The sequence below is a fragment of the Corapipo altera genome, unplaced genomic scaffold (genome assembly GCF_003945725.1).
Source record: "Corapipo altera isolate COAL_440 unplaced genomic scaffold, ASM394572v1 0, whole genome shotgun sequence".
NCBI lineage: Eukaryota > Metazoa > Chordata > Aves > Passeriformes > Pipridae > Corapipo > Corapipo altera.
In genome coordinates, this window is record NW_020884872.1 from 30,781,516 (window position 1) to 30,805,352 (window position 23,837).

The 23,837-nt window shown below is 40.7% G+C and overlaps 1 protein-coding gene across 6 annotated transcripts in view; it reads left to right on the forward strand.

Moving 5' to 3' along the window:
• The first annotated feature begins 1,068 nt into the window (after positions 1–1,068).
• REV1 (REV1, DNA directed polymerase) overlaps positions 1,069–23,837 on the forward strand; it is a 71,664-nt gene continuing 48,895 nt past the window's right edge. For 4 of the 6 annotated variants that reach the window (XM_027641828.1, XM_027641799.1, XM_027641809.1 and 1 more), the window contains exons 1-4: positions 1,069–1,252; positions 16,073–16,139; positions 16,895–17,027; positions 18,773–18,941. In XM_027641828.1, coding sequence (XP_027497629.1) covers positions 16,083–16,139; positions 16,895–17,027; positions 18,773–18,941 — 359 coding nt within the window. In that variant the 5' untranslated portion in view covers positions 1,069–1,252; positions 16,073–16,082. The remainder of the gene's footprint in view (positions 1,253–16,072; positions 16,140–16,894; positions 17,028–18,772; positions 18,942–23,837) is intronic. The other 2 variants (XM_027641837.1, XM_027641846.1) reach the window with 1 other exon arrangement.

The window sequence follows — 23,837 nt, forward strand, 5'->3', positions numbered from 1 at the left end:
CTCTGTACAACCACAGGAAAGGAGGTTGTAGCCAGGCAGGTGTCGGTCTCTTCTTCCAGGCAACCAGTGACAGGACAAGAGGACATAGCCTCAAGCTGTGCCACAGGAGGTTCAAGTTGACATCAGGAGGAATTTCTCCATGGAAAGGGTTGTTGAACACTGGAATGATCTGCCCAGGAAGGTGGTGGAGTCACTGTCTCTGAAAGTGTTCAAGAAACAACTGGACATGGCACTCAGTGCTTTAGTTGACAAAGTGGTTATTGGTCAAAGGTTGGAATCAATGATCTTGGAGGTCTTTTCCAACCTAAGTGATTCTGTATTTCTGTAAATAAAAATGCATAACCACATGCGAGGAGCCAGTGGGTGTTAGGCCCATGTCCAGCAAGCGAGAGGAACAAGCAGGCCCTTTTCCTGCGGAAGGAATCCGTTCAGGAGTGAGGCTGCGGAGATCTGAACCTGGCTCAGACCCACTTCAGCCACCAGGACCCAGCCGAGGCAGGGCCAGGGCCGGGCCGTGACCCCCCTCACGCCATCTCCTACCGGGGTCGAGGCCGGGAGAGGGACGCTGGTACTACCACAACCCAACTCGTGCCTTCCTCGCCCGCTTCTTCCCTGAGCAGCGACCCCCGTAAGCGGGAGGTGCGGGCTGTGCTGGGCACACCGACCCCCTGCGCTCCGCTCCCGTCCCGCTGCCAATCGCCCGCCTGCGCTTGCGGCGCGCTCGTCGGGCCGCCAGGGGGCGCCGCCACCCCGCAGCCCACTCGGGCGCGCGGGGAGAGGCGCGAGAGCTGCTCGCGCCGCGCCCCGCCCATCGCCGCCGTCACGTGCCCCGCGGTGCTCGCGCCCCCCAGCCCCGCTCCGTGCGCTGACGCCCCGCCAGGGGGCGCCCTGGCCCAGCGGCCCTGCCCGCCTGGCGCGCGCCGTTTGTTGACCGCGCGGCGGCGGCGGGTTGGTGGCGCGAGACTCTCCCGTGACGCGCTCGCGGGAAGGGGCGGGGGGGAGAGGGAGGAGGAGGGGCCGTGCCGGGGACACCGTGCGGGGGGGAGAGGGAAGGAGGCAGGGAGAGCGGGGGGAGAGGGCGACTGGCGCTGGGAAGGAGGAGGAAGAGGAAGAAGGCGGGCGGGAGGCGGCGGTTGCGTGCGTCCGTCCGTCCGTGCCGGAGGGGGAGCCGCGATGTGAAGCACACACGGCCCGGCAGGGCAGGAGGCGGCGGCGGCGCCCCCGGGAATGTGCGTCTGGGACGCGGCAAAAGGTGAGCGGCGGCGGCGGCGGCGGGGCTACCGGAGCGGGCGCGTTCCTCCTCACGGCGCGGCGGGGGGGGGGGGGGGGTGGGGGGGGCGGCTCGGGAACGGGGAGCAGGAAGGGGAGGAGGGAGGGAGGGGGAGCCGGAGAGGCAGGCGCGAGGCCCGCAGCCGCTGCCCTGTCTCAGCCCCTCCCTGGGCCCGCGGCCTGGGCCTTCCCTGTTCTTTTCCCGGCGCGGGAACGAGGGGCGGGAAGGGAAGGGAAGGGGGGCCTGCGCGCGGCGTTATGTAACCGGCGCGTGGGGGCCTCGGTTGCCCGCGCGCGCGCGCGGGGGAGGGCGGGGGGGACGCGGGGACGGACCCCTGGGCGCGCCCCCGCCCGCCCCGCGAGACACCGCGGGTGCGCGCCAGGTGTGCGCGTGTCCGGGTCACCCGCCCCTCCCCGCACCTGTGCGTGTGTCTGTCTGTGTGCGTGTCTGTCTGTATCTGTCACATGGGGCCTGCGCCGCAGACACAACACGGGTCCCCCCCCGGCAGAGCCGGGGCGAGCGAGGCTGTGTCACAGCGTTCTGCCAGCGCCGAGGGGTCACTGCAGGGAAATAGGCTGGAGGGGAGGAGAGCGAAAACCCGAGCCCTGGCGCGGCCGTGCCCTCTTGAACGCTCCCCGCGATGTAGCAGCGTGTACCTTGCCTGCGGTTTCCCGTCCTGTTTGTGACAAGTTGTATTTGCTGAGCAATAGTGCTGGGTATAACCGGTGTGCTGAAGGGAAGAGGGAGGACCTGTGCTTGATGAGTAAGCCCGTGCTTACAAACACCGAGAGACAGATGCGTTCCCTGATGCTTCTTTCACCCCTTCCCCGTATGATTGTGGTGCATTTTGCTATACAGTTACCACCGACTTGACCTGTGATACTGAGCAAGAAGCTCCTGATGGGAAATGCGTGGTAATGTCATGTTAACCTTAAGAAGGGGGAGGAAGATAGTATCACAAGCACGTTTATTGGGGGGTTTTTTTGGTAGAAAACCTGTGTGTTGTATGCTGTAATATCCTGTTATTTCTGATGCTTTAAGATTAATGTTACAGTCTTTAGAATCACAGGGCTGTGGATGTTCTGCTCGTGTTAATGATTGTCTTAATGAAAGGATGAGTTGATGTTTGTTGTGCATCTTGATCTGAAATCCAGGTCCAGCCTCAAATTTGCTATCGTAGTCTAAAGAAGTAAACACAGAGGATTGTAATTTTACGATCTAAATTCATTATTCATTTAGATGCAATTGTTGCTTGCATAGAACTGGTTTAAAGAGTTGCCTGATTACTACTAGTTGCAAGAGCTTACAGTTAAAATTTATTTCTGGAATAGTCCCGTTTTACTAAGCTTTATGGTATTTAACACAGAAATACAAATCTCCGACAGATTCTTTGCCATCTTGCCTCAGGCATGTGGGTATTACCCATTCCCACCATACTGGTCTTTCATGCAGTCCATTTCTTCCAATGCATAATGTACCAAATCCCTGTTAGTAAATAATCCCAAGATATCACACTGCTGGAGGTCACTGGTAGGACAGTGTTAGTAGAGGCACAGTGCAAGCACCCACCTCGTGACTCACTGATGTTTAGGAAAGGTTGTTCTAAAAGCAAAGCTCTAATAAGAAAAATACAGTAGAATATTTCCAGCCTCAGTAGTAAACTGGTTGTATATTTTCCTTTGTATAGTATACGTGTCTTGATTAAGTCATTCAGTAATGGGCCCTTCAAACCAGTCCATCTTTTTGGATACTGCATACATACTCTTACTTACAGTCTGTTCTGATGCAGTGATAGTGTGTTGTAACTGGGTGCCAATTTTGATTATTCGTTTCTGATCCCTTGACCCACATGACGTCTTGAAAGAAGTTTCGTTGCAAATGTTCAATATTTCTACCATCCCTTTCAGTTACTTGAGAGATTTTAAAAAATAAGAATGAAATCCGGTTTTAAGTAGCAAAAAATTATTAAGAAAAAAATTAACGTGATTACACAGACCTTTTTTTTAATAAATCAGTTGTTCAGGACAAGCAGGGAAAAATAACTTGCCTGACCCTGCTGTGTGCTTTCCCTCTGTAATTTGTTAGCTATTGTTTATTTCATGAAGAATGATTTTTTTTTTATTCAACATTTTTCTGGGTTAATCAAAGGGGGGTATATTAATATCACTGAGATCTCTGTCAGCTCTTAGCAGCATGTTTGCCTGGTATAGATATAAATAGGGACCTAAATATCCAAATGTTGAAACCCTTCCTCAAGAATACAATGTAGATTAGTTTGGTGATAGTGCCGTGTGTTTACCAAAGCATAGCAAAATGAGGAAAAACTGGAAACAAATAGAAACGGGAGTGGCTGTAGAGTTGCAAAAAAAGTTGGAAGTAAGAGCAAATCTAAGTGGATGCAAAAAGTCACAAGGAATTCTCAGACGTGTCATATTATACTTTCAGAAGCGTGGGTTTTTTTAAGAGAGATACTTGTAGGGCTTTACCCTAACAACAGCTTTTTGCTCTGTTGGGGAAACCAGACAGCCTTTGAATTGGAGACACAAACGTTTTTAGGGAAGAGAGCCTCCGTGTCTGAGATCTCCTCACTTCCGTATTTCATGGGGAGTAGCTGGTGGTTCTTTACTCTTATGAGTAAAGAACTCATAAGATAGAAGTCAGAATTAGGAAACCCTTTTCTTTCTCAGTCTTCAGCAGAAGAGAGGTGAGTGTGCGAAACAGCTTTAAATTCTGGGATGTAATGATATCTTCCATTTCTGTGGCCTTTATTTCAAAACTGACTGAAGAACTGCTGCTACTGTAATTAAGGATTCTGTGACCATGAAATTCTTCAAGGAGATGCTTTTAGTTTGGTATATCCACAGCAAGGATTGTATCTTCTATATTCTTTGCTTTACATGCCTGGGCAGATGGTGGTCCCTGAATTTCAGTGTTAGGTTTTGGGGAAAGCACTATTTTATTAATTATTTTTTGTGGTCAGGAGACATGGGGACAGACTCCTTTCCTGTCTCCCAGCACTATTCAGTAGTGCTAAGCTGGTGGTTCGTTTGCTTGCATAGGTAGAGCTCAGCCATATTGTGGTTAACTCTTCTGTTGGTTTTGCTTTCTGTTCCCCAATACATGTAAATACTTTAACCAGATCCCAGCGTGAAGGAGTTCTTGGTTGTAACCTCCTTATTTGGTTTGCCTCGATTCATGCACATCTCTTCAGCTTCTTGTTTTATGAAATAATTCTGAAAAAGAGAAAGCTGATTTTGCTTAGAAGACACTGCTCAGGTACCTTGAAAAGTCATTCTTGCAAATGCAGGTGGATTGGTTTGAATACCAAATGGCAACAAAGCAGTGCTGAAGCCACACAGAGTAGGGTCAAGAACTGCTCTCAGGTTTTTCTGTATTGAATTAGAGATTGACAGTCTTCTCGCAAGGTGAGGTAGGTGGTGTATTTTGGCAGGATCCTGGAGACTGTTGCTAGTATTTTTGTCAACTTCTAGTTGTCAGAGAATATCGAAAGTAAAATAAGATTCTGTCCACCATGTTCATGACTTCATCTTTTTGAGCTGACTCAGATCAGCTGTTAGTTCAGGGCATGATGAGTCAGCTTCTTGGACAAGTGTTTGCACTCCACTTACATCATTTTGGAAACTTAGAAGCTGTTGCTTTTTAAAGGAATTCATGAAATTGCTGATAATTCTTACAAATAGCAAAGCCCCTGACCCTGTGGCATGTAAGGTAAATGATTAGTGCAGTTTTCCAAGTAGAGTGAATGTATTTTACCATTCTGTGCTATTGAATGCAACTCCCATTTGAAGTAAAGAACTAAAATAATGATCTGTATTGAAAAGATACTCTTCCTGGTTTCTGAATCTGCCTGTTGTTTTCAGGAAACGTTAGAGCACTAGTCTCTAGTAGTGCCTTTTCAGTCACTATTTGCTCTGTTTTCCTGCTGAAATTGTACGATTTGGTAAGTGGTTCCAATAATTTTCTTTATAAAACAGTATGGGAGGAGAGGTCTGACTTTTCACTGTAATTTCTGGCTGATTTGAAATTTTAAGTATTGCCCCTCCATAATGATTCCTGTAACTTCTGTGTTGATTTTTAACCCAAGTTCTGCAAATGTTGTATTGGGTTGGGATAAGCTGTTTGTGCTTTGTGGCCATTTTGTATCAATCTGTCTCCACTAAGTGGTAGTGTAATATTGTTGTTTTGATGTCAGAGGTAGTTAAAATACCAACTTAAAACCATTTTAGGCCAACAATACAATTCAGGTTTGAGTTTAATTTAAGTATCCTAAAGAATTAAAGCATTTTTATTTTGTCCCAAGAACTTAAAACTGTGTTTTTCCTGGAAAACACAGAACCACTGTGCTCTGTCTTTTTATCTTTCTCTGTATTTAGGAGGAAACTTGGAAATATATTGGATCAGCTCAGAAGTTTGCCTCAGTAATAATAAACATACTGGAATATTTTCCCTTTATATACTGTAGTTTGTTACCTAGTTTCTGTAGTTTGTTACCTTAAAAAAAGTATGATGTCTTTTTATTCCATTTATCTATTCAACTAATATAGACTTTTAGCATCCTTGGTATCCAGTGTCAGAGAATCTACAAATAAACTAGGCAATAGATGAAAAAATATTTCTATTTCTTTTGATTTCTCCAGTTACTAGTTTCATCTGATTCTTCCTAATCTTGTTCTGAGTTGATGAAAACTAACAAAAAGACATGGAAAACTCAAAACTTCAAGGTTAAGCATAGAAGCCATATGTTGTGAAGATTTTACTTCAAAAAAGATTTTGCAGCTTTTAGAGGTTCAAAGACAATTTCAGAAAAACACTTGGGAACTTGACTATGCAATGTCAGTTAAAATTAAGTAATGTCATTCAAAAGCTGCTATGAACGGAAAATCTGTCTGTTTAAATACTGAATCTTTAGTCATCAGTGCTTTTGCTGGTAAAGTTATTGAGTTCTTAGAGGCTTCCTGCCCGTGTATGCGTAGAGAGATGGTCCTTTTTGGTATCTGACATCATCTAACATTTGCAAAGTGAACGCCTGTATCTCTCTTTTTCCCTGAAAAGCCTGGGCTGTATCAATGCCTGCTCAGTGATAGCATTGGGTTGACCATAAAGCACAACTGCCTTGGGCATGTCTCCTGAAAAAACCCAGTTCATCAGTGAATGGCCTGGGTTGGAAGGGACCTTAAAGATCATCTAGTTCCAGGCCCCCTGCTATGGGCAGGGACACCTTCCACTAGACCAGGTTGCTTGGAGCTCCATCCAGCCTGGCCTTCAACACATCCAGGGATGGGGCATCCACATCTTCTCTGGGCAGCCTGTTCCAGTGCCTCACCACTCTCACAGTAAAGAGTTTCTTCCTAATATCTGATCTAAATCTGTTCTTTGTCAGTTTGAAGCCATTCCCCATTGTCCTGTCACTACCTACCCTTGTAAATAGCTTCTCTCCTTCTTTCTTGTACTTTCCCAGGTAGTGAAAGGCTGCAATAAGGCCACCCCTAAACCTTCTCTTTTCCAGGCTGAACAAACCCAATTCTCACAATGTGTCTCCATGGGAGAGGTGCTCCATCCCTCTAATCGTCTTGGTGGCCCTCCTCTGGACTTGATCCAACAAGCCTGTGTCCTTTTTGTACTGGGGACCCCAGAGCTGGATGCAGTGCCCAGGTGGGGTCTCACCAGAGTGTAGTAGAGGGGCAGAATCACCTCCCTTGACCTGCTGGCCATGGTGCTTTTGATACAGCCCAGGATATGATTGGCTTTCTGGAATGCAAGTGTGCTCTGCTGGCTCATGTCCAGCCTCTCATCCACCAGCACCCCCAAGTCCTTCAGGGCTGCTCTTGATCTGCTCATCCCCCAGCCTGTATTGCCCCAGCCCGGGTGCAGCACCTTGCCCTTGGTCTTGTTATTCCTCGGTTGCCTTCTCATTGCGTTAGTCAGCGCACTGGCCCACAGCGTGGGTTTGTTTCTCTGCCCTTCACTGTTGCCAAAGTGGGTAATCTGGGCAGTGAGCAATCACACTGGTCAGCAGCAAAGGTCGGTGTATTGTGTGCATAGACACATACATGTGCACACAGGTGTACACGCACGTGTGTATAGCCAAACAAATACGTAAAATTGATCAAAAATATGTACTCTCTTCTGAAGGATTTCATCAGTCTGCTAGGCTGAAGTCTGGGGAAGTTAAAGGTAGTATATGTCAGAGGTTTTCAAAAGCACAGTTCCTCTGAATTTGATGTTAATAAATTCAGAATGTTCACAGATTCCTTCCTTTGATCACCTCATGAAAATTTTCAAGTTATTTTTTAATAGTCTTACCTCCACTTACCCACATTTCCTGACTTAAGTTTTTCTTTAGGTTTACAAGGATGCTTCCTTCAGTTGTTTCTAGGAAGTCTTAGAAAGTCCTAAATCATTCAGCAGCAGCAGCAACTCTTCTTGTTGTTAGGGAGGAGGGATCGTGGTTTAATTATGCTACCTGCTGACTTCTTGACCTGCACCTCAGCATGGGCTACTTGGGTAAGACAGGAGTTGTAGGACTGGATTGTCAGACTGGGTGCACAAACTAAAAACTTCCTGAACAAATTCTGTTGGTTTATTAGGTAGAAAATGAAGATCCCAGTCCTCCTTTCCAAAGAAAAGAATTAACACAGTTCTCTGTTCTCAAATACTATAGATAGATAAACTTAGGGACTTGAAGGAAAACTACCCAATGTATAAACTCCTCTCATTTATTGTTTCAGATACTCAAGTCCAAGAGAGAATTTCCTTTTGGTGATTTACAATCCATTTACTATTTTGCTATAGAGAGTCCTAATTCCATGAGCTATGCTTCTTGTTCTGATTTTCCTTAATGGATTTTATTCTGCATTCTAGGCATTTAGAAGATGGCATAAAGACAGTGAATGTGCAAAGTCCTCTTTGAGTTTGAAGCCCCAAAAGCAAGCACAGAAAAGAAATCATGAAGCCAATCAAAGTTTGCTGAAACTTGCCAGTGTATTATGACAGTGAGAGCAGATGTGTCAGAGGTGATATTTGAACTAAAAAGTGAATTGAGCTACATGGTTACATATGGCAATGAAAATTTGTGATGAAAAGCCAGTCATCACTGAGGAACTCTGAAGGGGCTGAGGAGGTCATGACTTTACTGAGAAATACAGAAACATTGAAACTGAAGGCCAGAGTTTTCTGTAAGCAGAAGAAAAATTTAACCAAATTAAACCACTACTTGTGACAACCTCTAAATGGACTGGAGCTGCTACTGAGTGTTATTCCTAGAGGGGAATGAAACATTGACAGCTGGTCTCAAATTGAATCTGTCTTGCTATTTTTCAAAGAACTAGCCATCTCAAATGCCGTGTATAAAAGCAGAAAGGATATCTTGAAAAGAGAGTGCTCAAAGCTGGTGCAGACTGTGCAGTGATACTGGTTTCTGGACCATCTGCTCATGCTTCCTCAGTCTGGGACAACTAAAACAATCATGTACCCTGGACTTCCAAATAAGCTGTAAAAAGATATAAACTCTTCTGTTTTGTACCACTCTCATATAGATGGTTACCTGCTGCACAACTGCTTTATGTCATTGTGACGTTTAGCTAGCAAAAGAAATTGATATTTCTTAGTTGTTACTTGTGTGTAAAGTATTTAGTCCATGATTGTAAACCAGACTGATTGGAAATAAAAACCATTTTGAGTTGCAAAAATAGTCACTTTGGAAACTGGATTAGTTTAGGAAAGAGTTCGTGCATCTCTTTCTAGGGGAGTGCTTGAAATGAAGGTCAGAGTATCATTTCTTTGCTGCCAAGCTCAAATTAAAGTGCACACAGAACACAGTTTTAGAATAGTCATCTGCACAGAAGGAGTTGATTCTGAAGGACTGGGGGTTTCCCATGCTTTGTGTGAGTTGTATGGTATTTCACCTTTCTAGCAAATGCTGTGGATGTTCACATCTTAGAAAAATGCTACATCTAAATTTCTTGTGCTGATTGTTTTGTGTCTAATATTTGATTTGCCTAAGATTTTAAAGTTTGTTCTTTCCTAATTTATACTCTTAGGTTTACTCACCAAAGATGGAGGTGGTGTTGGGTGTTTTTGACGACAGCTATTGTTGCAAGTGTCCTTCAGCTAATTTCTTTTATCTTGCTTTAAAATATCATCAAAGATTGAACTTCAGAATAGAACTTGCTGGTTGACCCTGTAACATAAGGTGCTTGTAGTTGGGAGTACTTATTATATGGGCATATGTGGCCTAAAATGGGGAGCTGTTTGTTTGTAATGTTCTTTAAAACCCTTATCCTAATGGAAAAGGTAAGGTAGCTTACCCCTTGGTTTGTTGGGGGAAAAGAACATGAGCAGCTCTGGTCAGCTCATTGTGACTCTGTATCTACATGACCCTGAAAGTTGGTTTCTATTAGCTGTTTTTTAATGGCTAATATTAGGATCCCATCTATTTCTCTTTTCTGACCTGTCTGCTTTGGCTTTGTCTTAAGCTTTTTTAAGTCAGTTCATCTTGCTGAACTTGCAGGAAACTAACTAACCAGTAATTTTATGTCATACTTCTGGGTTTTTTAGTGAGCTGAATTGCATGTGGCACCGATGTGAACATAGGGGTCCTGTGAACTTGGAAGCAGTGTAGAGGTTGGGATGAAGGCATAAAGCCTGTTAGACCAGCAAAGGTTGAAGAGCAGAACCGTCCCTTTTGGTGACAGTCAACCATCAAGTTGACTCAACCGTTCTAAGGAACTTCACCCTGAGAGTTTATTTCCCACTTAGAATAAAATTCAATTGCTTTGCAGTACAGTGTTAGCTCTGAATTCTCTAAAATCACAGGCATTTAAGCATATAGTATCTTTAAAAAAGCTTTTGAACTTTTTTTGTGTGAGTTCATCTGCTGGATTCTGAACTTTTCAATATGTGGTAGAAAACAGTTTTGTACCCTGTAGCAGCAGTTCTTTTCCAGAAGACTCAGCCAAGAATGGGACTCTCTTGTGCTGAGAAATGTGTAAACATGTAGGTTAGTTCTTTCCTCAAAGAGCTTGCAGACTACTGCCAAGTAGAGTGGTGAGTTTGATGTGGGAGCTGGAATGTAGATGTAAGAAACTCAAACAAGCCACAAAATACCCACTTGATGGAAACAACTTTTAAGCCCTGCTGAGCTGGGATGGGTCAAATCTACAGTTCAAGCAAAAGATTCTGATACTCATCATCTGTGGCGTGAGACACCCATATTTCTGTTAGTAACACCTTCAAGAATAAGACTTGTGGGGTGTGAATATGTTAATTAAATCAAATTTTTTTGCATTAGGGGACAGTGACAGCATGTCTACTCTGGTCAGAAGTGCAGAGTAGCTGTTGCAACATGTTATACTTTCATGCAACTTTCAGTTACCTAAAATTAGATTATCTGAATGAAACATTATTTGTGCCATGTATTTAGACACAACTTTGGGAGGGTTGTTTGTTGAGTCACACTGCAGCCTTATTTTTTCTTTGGAAATAATTGATATACTTTCTTGTAGTGCAGAGCTATGAAATGTATATTCTGCCAGATTCAAATTGGCTACTTGAAGAGGCAGCAAAAATACCTCTGCACTATATGTACTTGGCAAAGACACTGCAGAAGAGTATGGCAGAAACAACTCAAGTTTGGGCAGGACTGGTACTGATATAGAACTAAAAAGCCTGTGAGGATCCGTGTTCACTTCTAGCAGGGTCATTGAGATCTGCATTCTATATTCCCAACCATTTTTCCCCACAACACATGGTTTGGTCTGGGTTAGTCCCTTATCCGTGTTATCCCAGCTGCCCAGGATAATGGAAAGCCACTGTCTTACAATCACACCAACCTGAATTTAGAGTATTTTAAAGAAATAACTTTCCTGCATGAGACTGTATGGGCTACAGATGAGATTAAAACAAATACTAACGTCAACATTCACATCTCTGTTCCTTGCTCTGTAACTCTTCTACACATGCAGGCATGTTTAGAGAATTCATAAAATGTACACTTAATATTTCATTCCATTACCTGATCTGCTGGCTTTGATTAACAGTCTTTATTAAGAGGATTAAGTGGTTGTGGATTGGGAAGTATAATGCTAGGCCTGTGAAGCAGTATGCAAAGGGATGTTACATACTTTTGGCTATATTGAGTATTTCTAGCCTCTACTGATGTACAAAGCATCAAAGCTCTTCTTTTTTAGCTCTGGTTTTGAAAAGGATTTTCCAGTAAAAATTTGAATTTTAATTAACCGTATTTGATAGAGTGATAAGATTTTGCCATTTGTACGTGGTCTAGAAAGAGGTACAGGACCAAATTACGCTAATTTTGACCGCAGGAGTTCTTAACTTGACCTTTTTTTTTTTCTTGAAACGTTGTTTCTCCTGCACTGAAAACCTGGAATCTGTTCCTTTGAAATATTTTTGTCTTTCTAGGCTTTTGTGGAGTTTAAGAATTTGTTGGGATTTTTTTTTTCATTGCTGAAGATTTCTTTGTATTCAAAGGTCCAGAATATGAGCATTTAGAAAGCTTTTCTCTGGGCAGAGGGTTGCTGTGTACCTTGTCTTTCAGGCTCTAGAAATAACCTAAAAACTAGTAACTGGTGGTTCACTTTCACTGAGTCTCTATACATTTGTGCTCTTGAATTTGTGAAAACAGAGAAAACTGTTCTGAAACAAGTTAGATACTATAAGAAAGAACTACAAGGAAAATGAATTCTTGTCTGAAATTGGCCTGCTCGTGATGGGTGTTTGAAGTCCCATCTTGATTTCCAGTCACCCACACTTTCTCCACCCCGTACTTCAAGGGTTCTTTACAAAGCATTTCTCTTACTTATCCCTTCATCATGATTCCTGTAGAGGGAGTATCATACCTTCCTTGCATTTCTTATTTCATGACACAGTGAGCATATTTAAAATCTTGCTTAAATTTTCCTCTGATTGAACGTATCCTGTGCAAGATATCTCTCATGCTCATTTGTTCCTTAGATTTCAGCAAGGCAGCTTGTACAAGTTTCGAGCTGGCTTCCCACCAAGTCCCCGAAACCCGACAACAAGGACCTGCTTTCCCAGAGAGCGAAGGAAAAAAAACCGACCTAAGCAGCCAAAGCTATAGCAAAAAATATATATATATATTTATATGAGACAGATATATACAATGAGAATGCTATACACCACAATAGAAATCCTAAATAGCTCCCCAAAAGGGGAGACGGGAAGGGAGAAGGGAAAAGGACAAAAAAAGGGACTAAGACCAAAAAAAAGTCTACACAATCTAAGCAACCAGACAACTGAAGGTAAATTAGCAAAATCTCACCACTTCCCTTTGAACAAGCAGGATGGTTAGACACAGCCCAGCACTCTCCCCTCACGCGTGGCAGATAACAGCAGTCACTGTAGGCCTCAGCTCCAGATAAGCCAGACCGAGACAGGGACCCCCCGTTCTCAAACCTCACCGGAAAGGAAGAGAGCAAGGTCCCTCCTGCTGGCTTTATTTATACCTCCAGTTACGTAAAGGAATAGCATGGAATACTTCCGTGATCACCTTCCTAGTTCCTTCCTGGTCACAGGCTGGTCTCCAGGAAGGCCTAGAGTGAAACCATCACACAGCTGTAGAGGTTACCTTCATTTTCAAGGAAAAATTTGCACTGTAAGTGCAAGTCTTTAGCAATGAGGTGTCTTTGTAGTCTCTAGAAACCTTGACTCATCATTCAGTTTCTGGAACTACAAAGGGAGAAGTTAGTTTCCCTGGTTTTCTTTCATATCAGCATTAAGAAAATAAGCCATGACCCTCAAGACTTGAGCCAGAGGCGTCTAGTAATCACTGAAGCACTGTATTCCTAACTTGTATATTTAGACTTTAAGTGGACTAAATAAAAAATCACATCTACCAAGGAAATGGTATATCATTATTAGATGTTTTCAGTAGACATTACAGCCTAGTTTCTCTAGTTTTTCAGGCTCTAGGAAGACGACTTCTGAGCAGTTGATTTGTCATGTTTTTGGCACACTGACCTAAAGTAGCTTTTTTTGTCCCATTTCTGATTTTAATCAAACTAGGCACATACCCATGATTCTTATTTGGATTGGCCTTCACTAGCTGTGTTGTTCAGCTCTAATGGCTTTTAGACTAGAGATATTTCTTCCTCTGTGTCCTGAATAAAAATTAAACGTGTTTCAAGATTTCAGAAAAGCTTACCCTTATGAAGGCAGTTCTTCAGTTTATCAGGCATTAGTTAGTTCAGTTTAGTTTAAGCAGGAGGTTGCCTGATTAGGGGTCAGAGTTAACTACCTATCAAATCCTATCTTCTTGGTGATTGGAGTTGGGATTCAGAGTGTGCATTTCATACAGTCTTTGGCCTTTTTCAGAGTAAGAGTTTATTTTTGTATGAGGTCTTTTTGATAGACATAGAATCATAGAACAGCCCAGATTGGAAGTGACCTCAAAAGACTAATCCAACTTTTTATGAGTAAGGAAGCCTCGATGAGATTATCTAACACCCTGTCCAATTGCAACTTGAAAATCTCCAGTGATGAGGATTCTACCATGTCCCTGTGTTCCCGTGATTGAGTGTTCTCACACCAAAAAATATTTTTCTTATGTCAAGAAGAAACCTGGTGCAGCTTGTATCCGTTGCCTCTCGTCCTCTCCGTGTGGCTCCTTATGAAGACAGAGCCTCTCTCCTTTTTGTAGCCACTTTGTCATCCTTTATTAAGAGAGAGAAAGGGTAATTAGTAGTTAAAATTGTGGTGTCTCTTATGAGCTCGTACACTGATATCTGTAGTATCTAAAAACAGATGACATCTTCATTAATGGATGGGGTTTTTTTGAACTTGCACTTTTCTTCAAGAATTTCTTAGCCAGAAGTGGTAGATGTCAAAGTTGACTTCAGCTGTGGAAAAATGCAAATTTTCAATAGGAAAGAAATCATCAAGCCATTTCCAGTATATACTGTCCTCTACAGGAAAAAAGTCAATTTTGTATTTTATGTGGTCATCTCCTCTCATTTTTCTCAGTGCTTCTTAAGAGTTCTGTGGTATCTATTACATATAATCGAAACCACTAGAAGTTAATTTCAGAAGGCCCAATGTCTTGGAAATAGGTCTCTGAGTAAGAAAGGCAGGTACCTAGAGAGAAAATACAGTAATCTGAGGAGGGGTTGCTTTGTTGTGGTTGTTGGTGTAGAGTTCATCTCCTTGACATGTGATTAATCTTCATAATTACATACATGTGTGTCGGTTATGTATCAAGCTACAACAACTATAAGAATAGAACCGGGTGCATCATGATCTTCTTGTGTTTGCAGAGGTCCTGAAACATAAAACAGGATCTTGTCTTTTCAAGATAGTTGTACCTGCTTTGACTATGCTCCGTGGTTACCTAATTTGGCATATTTGCAGTAGTCCATGAAAACGATCATACTTACAAAAACTTTTTCTGCTGCTGTGTCTTGTTTTGCAGTCAAACCTGCCTGCAATCCAGGATGGTTTAACTGGTTTTCAGAGTATGCCTGTTTGGTAGCTCTAGGACAAAAGGGTTTTAAGAGAAGCTAGAATTCACTTTCAACCAGGTTCATAGGAAACAGAACTTTAATACAATAAATGAGGCAGTCTCCAGAACAGGGCAGTAGAAGGCCTGGACAGGAAAATGACCAGAATGTGTTGCGTTTTTATGGAAGATAAGGGTATATAAATTAAATATTTAATGAAATAGGACACTTATGGCAGTCACTTTTGTTTTGTTTTGGGTTTTTTTTTAAATTTCAGAGTCCTGTCCTCATACTCTAAGAGCTGATAGACCTAAAAGACAAAATAGTCTTTTTGTTTAGAGAATGAGTTTGGTTAGAAAGCGAGAGATTTAATAGCAGGCCTCTTACAGGTCAACTCTGTAATAGTGACCTCTTATTACATCATTAATCAATATTTTAAAATCAGTGTTACAGCAGCTATAGTAAATGTGAATCACTTGGATGCAGGGAACAGTTGGCCACAGTCCAAACATTTTCTATCCAAGAGTTCTGTTCCAACCAACTAATAGCTTATCTGGGGACACTGCTGTGTTCCACTCGTGGTCCAGGGATAAGTGTCTTGCATAAAGGAAAATTGCAGTTTGGCTGGTTGTGTTTATTTATTTATTATTAAGCAATACAAACAAACAAAAAGCCCCGAAGAATCACATCACAAACCTAACTATAGATCTTCCTAGGTCATTTAAACAACTGGCTTTTTGTTGACCGTAACACAGCCTTTGGTGTTTTTGCTTTTGTGTGTTGTATTGCATTGGAGCAGCAAGTCTTAGGACATTTTATAAGCAGCTGTAAATCCATTGGTGAAATTAATCCAGTCTCTAATACCAGGAGGAGTTTACCTGCATCATACCATGTATATGGTATCAAATAGGAAATAAAAGAATGTTTATGACTTGGGCAATGCTTTGCATGAATGTTAGCAGTTGTGTTTAAGAACCTTTTATTACTCCTTTTTTTTATGGAAGATGTGTGGTGAACAGGAAGAATCTAATTATTTGTATTGAAAACTGAACATTGTAAGGAGTTTTTTGTGTTCAGAGAGAATACAGTAAAATGTACATGTGTGGGTTTTGATACATAGAAGGAACTACAGTATGCATTACTACAAAACTGAGGAATTAGTTTTTATGCACTTTTGCATCTCTAGATTGGCTGTGAAACTCACATACTTCAGTGAAGCCTGTTGAAAAAAATGTAATATTTTTGATTATCTGTAAATGGCCTGAAATGCTGAACATTTAATTGATCAAGTATTGTTCTTTCTATGCAGAAGCTTCAGGATGAGGCGGGGTGGATGGCGGAAACGGGCTGCCGAGGGCGATGGATGGGGAATATGGGTATGTTCAAAACAAAGTGTCTTTTCTTTTTAAAGAGGTAAATGGCACTGTGGTTAAAAGGGTTTTACAATTTTTTTTATATGTGCTAAAGGGATGCTGTAAATGAAATGCTTTTGCTTTGCTTGAAAATGCATAATTAAGTTCAAAAGAAATTTTTGAGTTACGAAGTTTTGAAGTCTTTGTTCACAATAATCCACTAAATTGCATTATTAGTAAGTGCAGACCCTTGAATAGCTTTAAATCACCATTTAAAAAAATACACTAAGTAATTTTAAAACTATTTATGGTTGTCTCCACCACATTCTGTAGTTGGACAGACAATAACTGAGGCACCTAATTTACATAAATTACTACTGTCTCATGTATATTTAAGAACTGAAAATACATAGAACTACATTGTTTCTCTAGGCAGTGAGCCCCAATTTAGCATCCAAACTTGCATTATCTCCTTATTTCTTCTTTCTTGTTATTCCATAAGTTTTTATATAGATAGAATCTTTTTCTATAGGAAAAAGATAGAAGAAGTATGAAATAAATCCTACCATGTTGGTAACAAGATGCAGTTATCTAGATAAGAGTTTATGGTGGAGGATTTGCTGTGTTTCATTTGGAAAATGAATGTCTTTTGTGTGTCAACCAAATTCAATATGAAGGAATGCTGCTTACCTTTCCAATCTTATAATTGACCAGTTTCTGTATGTAAACATTAGGAAACAAGAGTAACCTCATGGGTTGTGTTTTAACTTAAAAACTAGGGTGGGTACATGTCGGCAAAGGTTAAGAAATTGGAGGATCAGTTCCGGTCAGATTCAGTCATACAGCAGCAGAGGGATGGAAATGCATCAAGTATCTTCAGTGGAGTCGCCATCTACGTCAATGGCCTGACAGGTGAACTTTTTTTTTTTTTGAGGATCTGTTTTGTGTTGTTCTAATGTTTATCATCCTAATAGGAGTGAAAAACTGTAAAATACGTAAGTTTGCACCTAAGAAAATACGTGACAATTACTGTATATGTTTTGTATATTCCTTTGTTTTTCATTATTAAGGTTTTCAATATAAAATTACATTCTGAATATAAATATTGCTTTACTAAATCATTTACGTGAGAGATGACTGCTAGAAATAGGAGTAGATTTTTCCATGTTCCATGATCTTATTATTTGAAATGAAACCTTTTAACTTACTCCATATTCCTACATATATTAAATTTTTAATTTTCCAAAATATTGATGGTTGGGTTGCATGCTTTAAATCTTTGTTTGGGTGGGTACATTGGGGTTTTCTTTCTCAGAGTGGCATAGTGCTTGAGACAGAGAACCCACTAATAGTGGAAGGAGGAACAAGGGAAGATGTAAGACATATATGCATTATCTGTGATGGACTGGTAGGGCATGTTAACTGGAATAAGGTTTTTAATCTACCCTACTTAAGTTCATGCTTCTCCTGGGTTCCGTAAAGCAGCTTAATAGCCTTTTTTAAACTCCCCAGAAGCCTTTTCCAAGGATCTGTGCCAGGAATGTTGTGACTGTTATGTAACTGATGTGTACAGCTTCTGTGATATGGATTAATGCTGGTTTAAGCACAGGGCTCAAACGGACTGAAATAGGTTAAGGTGGACATGTTAAACTACTAATATGTCTGAATCTGTTATTTAGTACGGGCAGGTTTTTTGGTGAAAATCTGGCATTTGTGTATTCTTCAAGGTAGAAGTGCCTAAATAGAGCTCTGCAAGACATTTGTCCAAAAGGCTGGAGTAGGAAAGATAACACTTGGAGAAAATGTGTGCTACTTTTACTTATAAGTTAGAGGTAAAATGAAATGTTAGACATATTTTGAGAATTGACAATATACCACTGGAAAAAATTGTAACTGTACACTTTAAAAACATTTTCTTCCTTCCTGTATTGATCAACTTTTTTTTTAGTGCCTTAAGCTAGATTCACTATTCAAGTATTGTTTGTACTGACTCAAACCTTTTGGGGCCAGTGTGACACCACTGCAAACGTTTTCAAAGCTGAAACTTCTTGCCTTCTCCCCGCTCCTCCCCCAACCTCTGCTTGCAGAAGAAGTACCCTTTTTAACACTATTCAGGAGATAAGAAGAGTTGTTAGTTTTTAAGATATTCACTGTTCCCAAAAACAATTCATGAATAACCTGGTGAGGAAAGAGTGAGTTAACTGCTTCAGTAAAGCAGAATTTTTATAGTAAAATTTGCTAAACCCTTTTAATAGTATTTATTTTCTATTACTTCTGGATATAAACTAGTTTCTCGTACTCTGGTGAAAAGATATGTGAGTTAATCTAATTTGGTGTTACGTAGATGTTATGTTATGATTAAATTTACTTATTTTTTCCTGCCCTCCACCATAACGTACTGTGGGAAGGTCCAGGACAATCCTCTATAGCAAGTAGAATGTTTACATTTTGAATCAGTCTTTTAAAAAAGACAGTTTTCTACATTTCTTAAAAAATGTTTTTCTGATTTGTTCTTCAAAGAACTTGTAAGGTTTTTCAGGAGAAAAACAGTGGTTTTCACTCTTTCTGATTGTGGCATCATATTTATGAATTAAAGTTGATTTTCTTATTGTATTTGCTGACACAAAACAGGAATATTTCTGGGTTTAATTTTATAGATCCCTCAGCTGATGAATTAAGACGGCTAATGATGTTACATGGAGGTCAATACCATGTGTACTATTCCAGATCAAAAACAACTCACATCATTGCCACCAATCTTCCAAATGCCAAAATAAAAGAACTGAAAGGAGAAAAAGTAGTTCGACCAGAGTGGATCATGGAAAGGTGAGTTTAAGTCTATTGCATTTGGAGATTTCTCCTTTTGGGCGAGAAAAAAAAATCTGAAAAAAAAACCTTACAGAAGATTGCCTTTTGAGATTATGGGTTAGTTTAAAATTAATCTGTCTTTGTAACAACTGTAAAAATATCACTGTTACATTGAAGATTTGCTTCTTGGGAATTGTTTCGTGAGAAACTTCACTAAGAACAGTCAAAAAGTCTCAAGCATATCAGGAAACTGAACATTATCCTAGTGATTCCATTTAGTATCCAACCAGCTGACCAGCTGTCATCTCAGTTAAATAAGTATTAGGTGATTGGTTTTTAACTTTTTGCTTTGTGCATTGCGTAAGTGTCATTTCATCTGTAAATAAAGAAGGATGTCAATTGAAAAGCATTTTCATAAAATTGTAACTAATGCATCTAAACATTTATTATGTTGTGACTTTGTAACAAAGCAAAATAAAAAATAATACCCCACATTTTATTTACAAAGAACTTATGTTCTTTGTTTCCTCCACTGGAAGATATAAGATCAATTAAGTTGTCCTTAGATCCTTGAAAAGATGGTAGCCAAGCTCAGAGCAGTTAATCTGGTTTGTATCTGTCTGCTTCCATCTGAGGAACCTATGGGAAATGGAACGGGCAGGAATATGTTCTGGAAATGATTCTGTCAGTGTCACACTATTCTTGACTAGCCTCTTTCCTAGATGACCTGCAGAAACACGCAGGGAACTGTTCTGCATATGTACTTGGGAAATCTTATTTGCAGTTCCTGTTTCCAGTTTGCTCATTTTCAGTCCTTTGGATTCAGTTGTTTCATATCATGTATCTTTAAGGTAATTTTTTTAAACTTTAGTCAGAAATTACAAGTTTTTCTTTCAAAGAGATTTTAGATAGATTTGTAAACAGTTTTAGGGCCTCACCCCTGAGTTTAAGGACTTGAAAAATTTATTGTATTTGTGGTTTTATTGGAAAGATTTGGGTGTTGTCATTGGTGTCATTAGAGCTTGTTATGGTTTTTTAACCAAGTTGGAAAAATCAGTTTGTATACATTCAGTAGAGACTTGCTAGAACCTAATGTATGAAATCTAAAATTTTCTTTGATGATGTCTTGTGTTCAATTCTGCATCACCTGGTTCTGGAAGGTGGTGCTTCCAGAGTAAGTCAGAAGAACAGACTATAGACAGATAAAGGGTGTTGGGCACAAGGAAACAAGGAATTAACTGTCTCAGTAGAACAGGGTTCATCTCAGAATCTGGAATAGAAGCTAATTTCACAATCATCACCTCTTTTTTTTTTCTTCAACAATGTTAAAGAATGCTCAGTAGTTAAAAACTACATCTCTGTATATGGCATACGAAATTATGTTCCCCTTTAGATCAGTTGGTGGAAATATGTGTTGTAGGTATAGAGGTTCCAAGTTTCATAGAATGGTTTGGGTTGGAACGGACCTTAAAGATTATCTAGTGCCAACCCCCCTGCCATGGGCAGGGACACCTTCCACTAGACCAGGTTGCTCAGAGCTCCATTCAGCCTGGCCTTGAGCGCTTCCAGGGATGGGGCATTCACAACTTCTCTGGGCAACCTGCTTGTGTCTCACCATCCTCACAGTGAAGAATTTCTAATACCTAATTGAAACCTACCCTCTTTCAGTTTAAAACCATTCCCCCTTGTTCCTGTCACTATATGCCCTTGTAAAAAGCCCCTCTCTAGCTCTCTTGTAAGCAATATGGTGAGTTTGGGCTTTTTTAATTTGGTTAAGAATCAACCCTAAAATGTTATTGTCACAAATTGCTGGTAAAAGCAGTGTCATTAGATATTCAGTCTTGTCATCCAAGATTGCAAAATGAAAAGTTCTGTTTGTCTGTGGAACTTTGATTTTTTTCCTATGTGCACAGATTATGATTTAGTCCTTAATTACATAATCACATAATCACATATTGTCTCTTTTCACTATGGTACCTGCCACATTCTCTGAACAGAAAAGACTGAGTTCAGGTTGCAGACTGCTAATACAGTGACTTGGGTTTTGCTTCTTGACTCTGTAGCCATGTTCCTTACTTACTGCGTGTGACTTGAATTCTTTGCTTATAATGGAATGAATTATTCCTGTCTTTTATTGGTGCTTATCACTATAACATCTGTCTGCTTTCCAAAGATTAATGAACTTACCACAACACTTTATTACAATGGCTTTTGTTTTCATTTTTTATTTGAGAGCCACCAAGACATTAATGTAAACCACCAAAAATGTTAATAGTTCGGAATACACTGTGGGAACTATTTAAGATAAGATTATTCAGAGTAACTTATCCAAGCATGGTAAGGCATATGTTGAAGTTTATTGCTGCATTAAAAGCTTTGCTTAATATGAACTGTGGTCTGAAGTCAGACTCCAATAAACCTGATGTTAAATGCAAGTAGCTCTAGAATTTCGGTTTAATTAGCATCATATTTTGATTTTCAAATTGAGTGAATATTTTTTGTAAAGAACTGTGTTAATCTAACAAAAATGTGAAGAAAATAGTTTAAAATAATTAAAAAAAATATTAGTCTGGTATGACTCTTGAATAAATAAAAGCTATCAGTCTTAGAAAAGTACAGCTTTTGAAAGAGATGCCACTTTACTTTGGCACAGTAATTTTTGTGGGGAAATAGTAAGCTGAAGGGGAAGGAGATGGCTTTTATAGCTATATTGGAAGCAAATGGAGCAGACCTGCTCTTGAATAGTGGGGCAACCTCATGACAAAGGATATGGAATAAGCGGAGGTATTCAATGCTGCCTTTTCTTCAGTGTTTAGTGACAAGGTCTATTTTCACACCTTGAAGGCCTGTATGTCTAGTGGCAGTTTGGAGAAGAGAAATGCTACCAAAGGTATATGAAGCATAAATTACGGTTCACTTAAGGAAACACTCTACCGTACCAGATAAAATGCACCCAAGGGAGCTGAAGAAGTTGGCTGATACCAGTGCTATACCACTCTGTCATTTTTGAAAATTCGCGGCAATCAGATGAGGTTTTCCAGAAGACCGGATAAAAGGCAAATGTCACACTGTCTTCAAAAAGCAAAGGAAGGTTACAGGGAATCTAGGGAAGTTCAGTGTGATCAGCGTCATCACAGTCACTGAAGAATGGAAGATACCTTTCTGAAAGCTCTGTCTAGGGTAGCAAGTCATGCCTGACCAACCAGGTTGTCTTCTGTGGGTGAGGTGACTGAACAATGGGAGAGCAGTAGATTTGCTTTGACTGCACTAGGGCTTTTGACACAATTCCCTCTTGCATTATTTAAGACAAACTGGGGAGATAACCAGTTGGATAGTGGGCTGCTAGCTGAGTGATGAACTGGCTCGACTGCCTCACTTAGACAGTAGTGCTCAACAGTTCAGAGTCAAACTAGCAAATGCTTACAAGGGACATTTCTGAAGGGTTGATACCGAGGGCACATGCAGTTTAATGTCTTCATTAAAACATGGACATTAGTGATGCACTGAAAAGTACCTTTAGCAAGTTTGTGGATGACTTGGAAGAGAACAGTTGGTTATACTGCAGAGCAGGGCTGCCCTTTGGAGAGTATCAACAGACTGGAGGAATGGGATGGCAGAAACTTGATGAAATTCAACAAAATAAAATATGGAATCCTGAACACGAGACAGAATTTATTTCATGCAACCAGACAGGCTAGGGACTCACTTACACCCTTGTAGGGAAGTACTCAAGAATCCAGGGGGACTACAAGGTGACCACGGAGCAGCAGTTGTGCCCCTGTGGAGATAGACACTAACAGCATATGGGGGTTGCATTAGCAAGACCGTTGCCAGCAGGTCAAGGGAAGTGATTCTTCCAATCTGTTCAACACTTCTGAAGTTACATCTGGAGTTCCGTGTCTGATTTTGCGCTTCACAGTAGGAGAAAGATATTCACAAACTGCAGTGAATTCAGAGGAGTACCACTAATATGAATAGAGGCCTGAAAAATGATACATATCGAGAGACTGAGGAAGCTGGTTCTGTTATACTTGGAGAGAAGACTAGGAGGAGATCTGATTGTTGCCTTTTGTTACCTGTATGGAGGTTATGGAGAGCGTGGAGCCAGATCTTCAAGATGCACAGCAAAAGGACAAGAGGCAATAGTCACAAGTTGCACTGAAGAAAATTTTGACTGAGTATGAGGAAAAGATTTTTCACAGTAACAGAGAGTAAGCAGTGGAACAGGTGCCTAGAGAGGTTGTGGAATTTCTGCCCTTGGAGATACTCAGCATTTGGGTGGACTCAGCCCTGACCAAGCTGATCTGACTTCAAAGATAACCCTACTTTGATCACTGTTTGGACTAGAGACCCCCAGAGGTCCTTTTCAACCTAAATTTTTCAGTGATTGAGTTCTGTGATCCAGGGAATGTGAAACAGGGAAAGATACTGAATGACACATCTAAAATAGGATTCCTATTGCTGTATCTTAATTACAGTTTGGTAAAAAACAACTGTGGATTCATCTAGTAATGCAGCTATTCCAGTAGCTAAAATCTTGAAGTCATGAACCAGTTCTTAAATAAATGTGGGCTTTTTAATCATCTTGAAATTGCAGCAACTATTTTGAAATATTACGTGATAGGAGAAAAAGTCTAATCAGGCGTTAGTTGCTGCATCACTACTTTCTGTACGAGAAAGCTTTTGAACTCTACCTGTGTATTTTTAACTCTGTTTGGCAATGTTAAATGTAAATTATATTCCTTTATGAATGCTATATATGTATGTATCAAACAATATTTAATTGGTGAGTTGTTGAGGCTGTTCTTACTATCCTATTTCCAGAGAAACCTTACCAGGTCTCTTTGTATATGCGTAACTAGTTTTAATTTATCTAACTGGGAAATGTGATCTCCCACTATATTCTTCTCTAAT